This window comes from Phytophthora infestans, genomic scaffold (genome assembly GCF_000142945.1).
Source record: "Phytophthora infestans T30-4 supercont1.9 genomic scaffold, whole genome shotgun sequence".
Taxonomy (NCBI): Eukaryota; Oomycota; class Peronosporomycetes; order Peronosporales; family Peronosporaceae; genus Phytophthora; species Phytophthora infestans.
This window is the reverse complement of record NW_003303750.1, coordinates 567,768-570,017: the sequence shown is the minus strand read 5'-3', so window position 1 is coordinate 570,017 and position 2,250 is coordinate 567,768. Positions and strand designations below refer to the sequence as shown.

The window sequence follows — 2,250 nt, the reverse complement described above, 5'->3', positions numbered from 1 at the left end:
TGTACTCAAAGCATAATCAGCGTTGAATTCATTATACAATGAAGAAAAAAAGGCGTGTTCTGATAGCAACGCAGGGTTTAAGTCAGCGCGAGGCTGTCATGTCTCAAAAATCCCGCGATGGACTTTAACGTCATGGAGGAAGAACGAAGACGAGCTTTATCCGTTTCGAGACAGCGAGAAGACCCTGTCGTGAGCACCTGGTCGTCGCGAGATAATACTGTCTAGCGCTATGCTCGTCACTTTTATGAAGGAAACACATCGCGAGTCCCTGCCACTTACTGCATCTATAATGGCCGCATACATTTGGGAGGAGCACTCAGAGTGGTTGGAGGGCTATTCGTAGGGCAAGAATGACAAATATACGGCGTATCAGGCCCTACAAAGGCTGCTACAGCGCTTTGCGTATCGGCATGGCTTCGGGCAGCGCACACCACACGGTTTTGGAGGTAGTGAATGGACATATAAATTGTAAAGAATTAATCCAACTTGATCATTTTGATACTTTATGTACAGGAAAAACTGGAGTACCTGGTGGAAGTACAAGACAATTTCGTTAAGCTTTTCAAGTCTAAGTACAATAGCTATGCTGCTAGTAAAGTTTTTAACTGTGACGAAGCTGGGATCTACGCACCGCCGGACAAGATACTATCCGAAAGAGGTCAGTCGTCAGCTATAACGGTTCAGCAAAAAACATTCTGCTCGTTTGACGGCTGTATGCACTATCCTCGCGGATAGAGCGAAGCTTCCACGCCTCTTCATTGTGCGTGGAGAGCAGAACGCCATCATCAAGAGAGAAGAGCTGCCTACATACTTCGACGGTACATATTTGCTCTATTTTAATTATTTATGTGTTTGTTATTAAATAACTGACGGAAGTTACGGTAATGGCTGTTAGGACATGTGTATACTGTTCGGAATAAAGCCTGGATGGATGCCCCCGTATGGAAGTTTTACCTACGCTCACTACTACAGCAGCACATTGCACGCCCTTCTCTACTACTCGTAAATAACTTAGAGTGTCATGTCTCGGGCGAGTCTGAGGCAATTGGGTCGGACGAGCTTATGTCTGTGCTCCAGCCATTACCTAAGAATGCACCTCAGTTTGCCAAACCCTTAGATGTTGGTATCATGGGGCCTTTAAAAGCAAAGCTCAAGGCGCTGGGGTTGTTCGAGAATGCTACAGCAACGACTGGAGCAACGACTGCTAAGGAAAAACGCCTAGCTACGATAAAGCGTGTCATAACAGCTTGGGAATCCATTGAAGCTGCCACCATCACGAGTGCATTTAACAAAGCACTTAAAACCAACTTTTAGTGCTAAATACAACTGCCTCCTTAACTTTGCCAAATACTCAAGATAATTTGTTACTTAAAAAAGGCTATGACCATCTGACCGCTCTTATACCAGCGGGAGAGTGACAGTTGCATTCTGTCCGTCGGTGTACCCCATCTACTTCACCGTCATCATTAGGAATGGTGGCAGCCTTTTAGTATCCAGTCCAGCACCGTAGTGTGGATGCACCACAGGCACACCAGTGCATCCAAAAGCTATCGTCGCCATTTTGCCCCTCCCGTGCATATGGACCAAGGTGAAGACGACTTTCAAGAACCGGAAAACACTCCTTTACTAGGCTATGCATATCAAAATCTTATTTGGCCGGTGGTGACGCTTCGTCAGCCCCCCGCAGTAAACCCAAACCAAATCGGTATCCCTGATGCCGAACAGGACGTACTAAAGGGCATTCGATCCTTACCTGGATTCACATCCCCCCCCTTCCCCAAAGGCTGGGCAGCGGTCGATATTTTTTCAGTGTCCGGTTAGAGATGCAGCCGAGCTCGATGGAAAAACCTGCATGGGATGGAGTTGTGTCGGAAGTGAAAGCTGTGGAGAATGCCATCAGACTATACAGCATTGCAGTAAGACGTCGAAAGCTACATAACATTTAAAAGACGTTTACGGCATAAATTCCGATAAAACGGTCCTTCAAGCAGCACGAAAATGAAACGGGACGGTGAGGCTGACAGGCTTCGCCATGCTGCTGTCATTACGCATGATGCTGCCTGAGTGTGTCTTCTTTTGGAAATACTGTGCATTGTGTTCAATAATTTACCGTTCGGACTGGAAGAGTACGAAGAGTCGAGGTTGCTGTATGAGCTTGTCACTGATGAGCGTTATCGCACGACTACCAACGCTCAAGCAGTGACACAATTAATTGGTGAACGGCATGCATCCGCCAAGAGTGATATGATA

The 2,250-nt window shown here is 46.6% G+C and overlaps 1 protein-coding gene across 1 annotated transcript; it reads left to right on the top strand.

Annotated features, from left to right (window-relative positions):
• Positions 1-927: 927 nt before the first annotated feature.
• PITG_05791 (uncharacterized protein) lies at positions 928-1,314 on the top strand (the record flags this gene model as incomplete). Its single annotated transcript, XM_002997994.1, has 2 exons — positions 928-1,123; positions 1,196-1,314. 2 exons carry the CDS (start codon positions 928-930, stop codon positions 1,312-1,314), a joined length of 315 nt encoding a protein of 104 aa, XP_002998040.1.
• Positions 1,315-2,250: the final 936 nt, after the last annotated feature.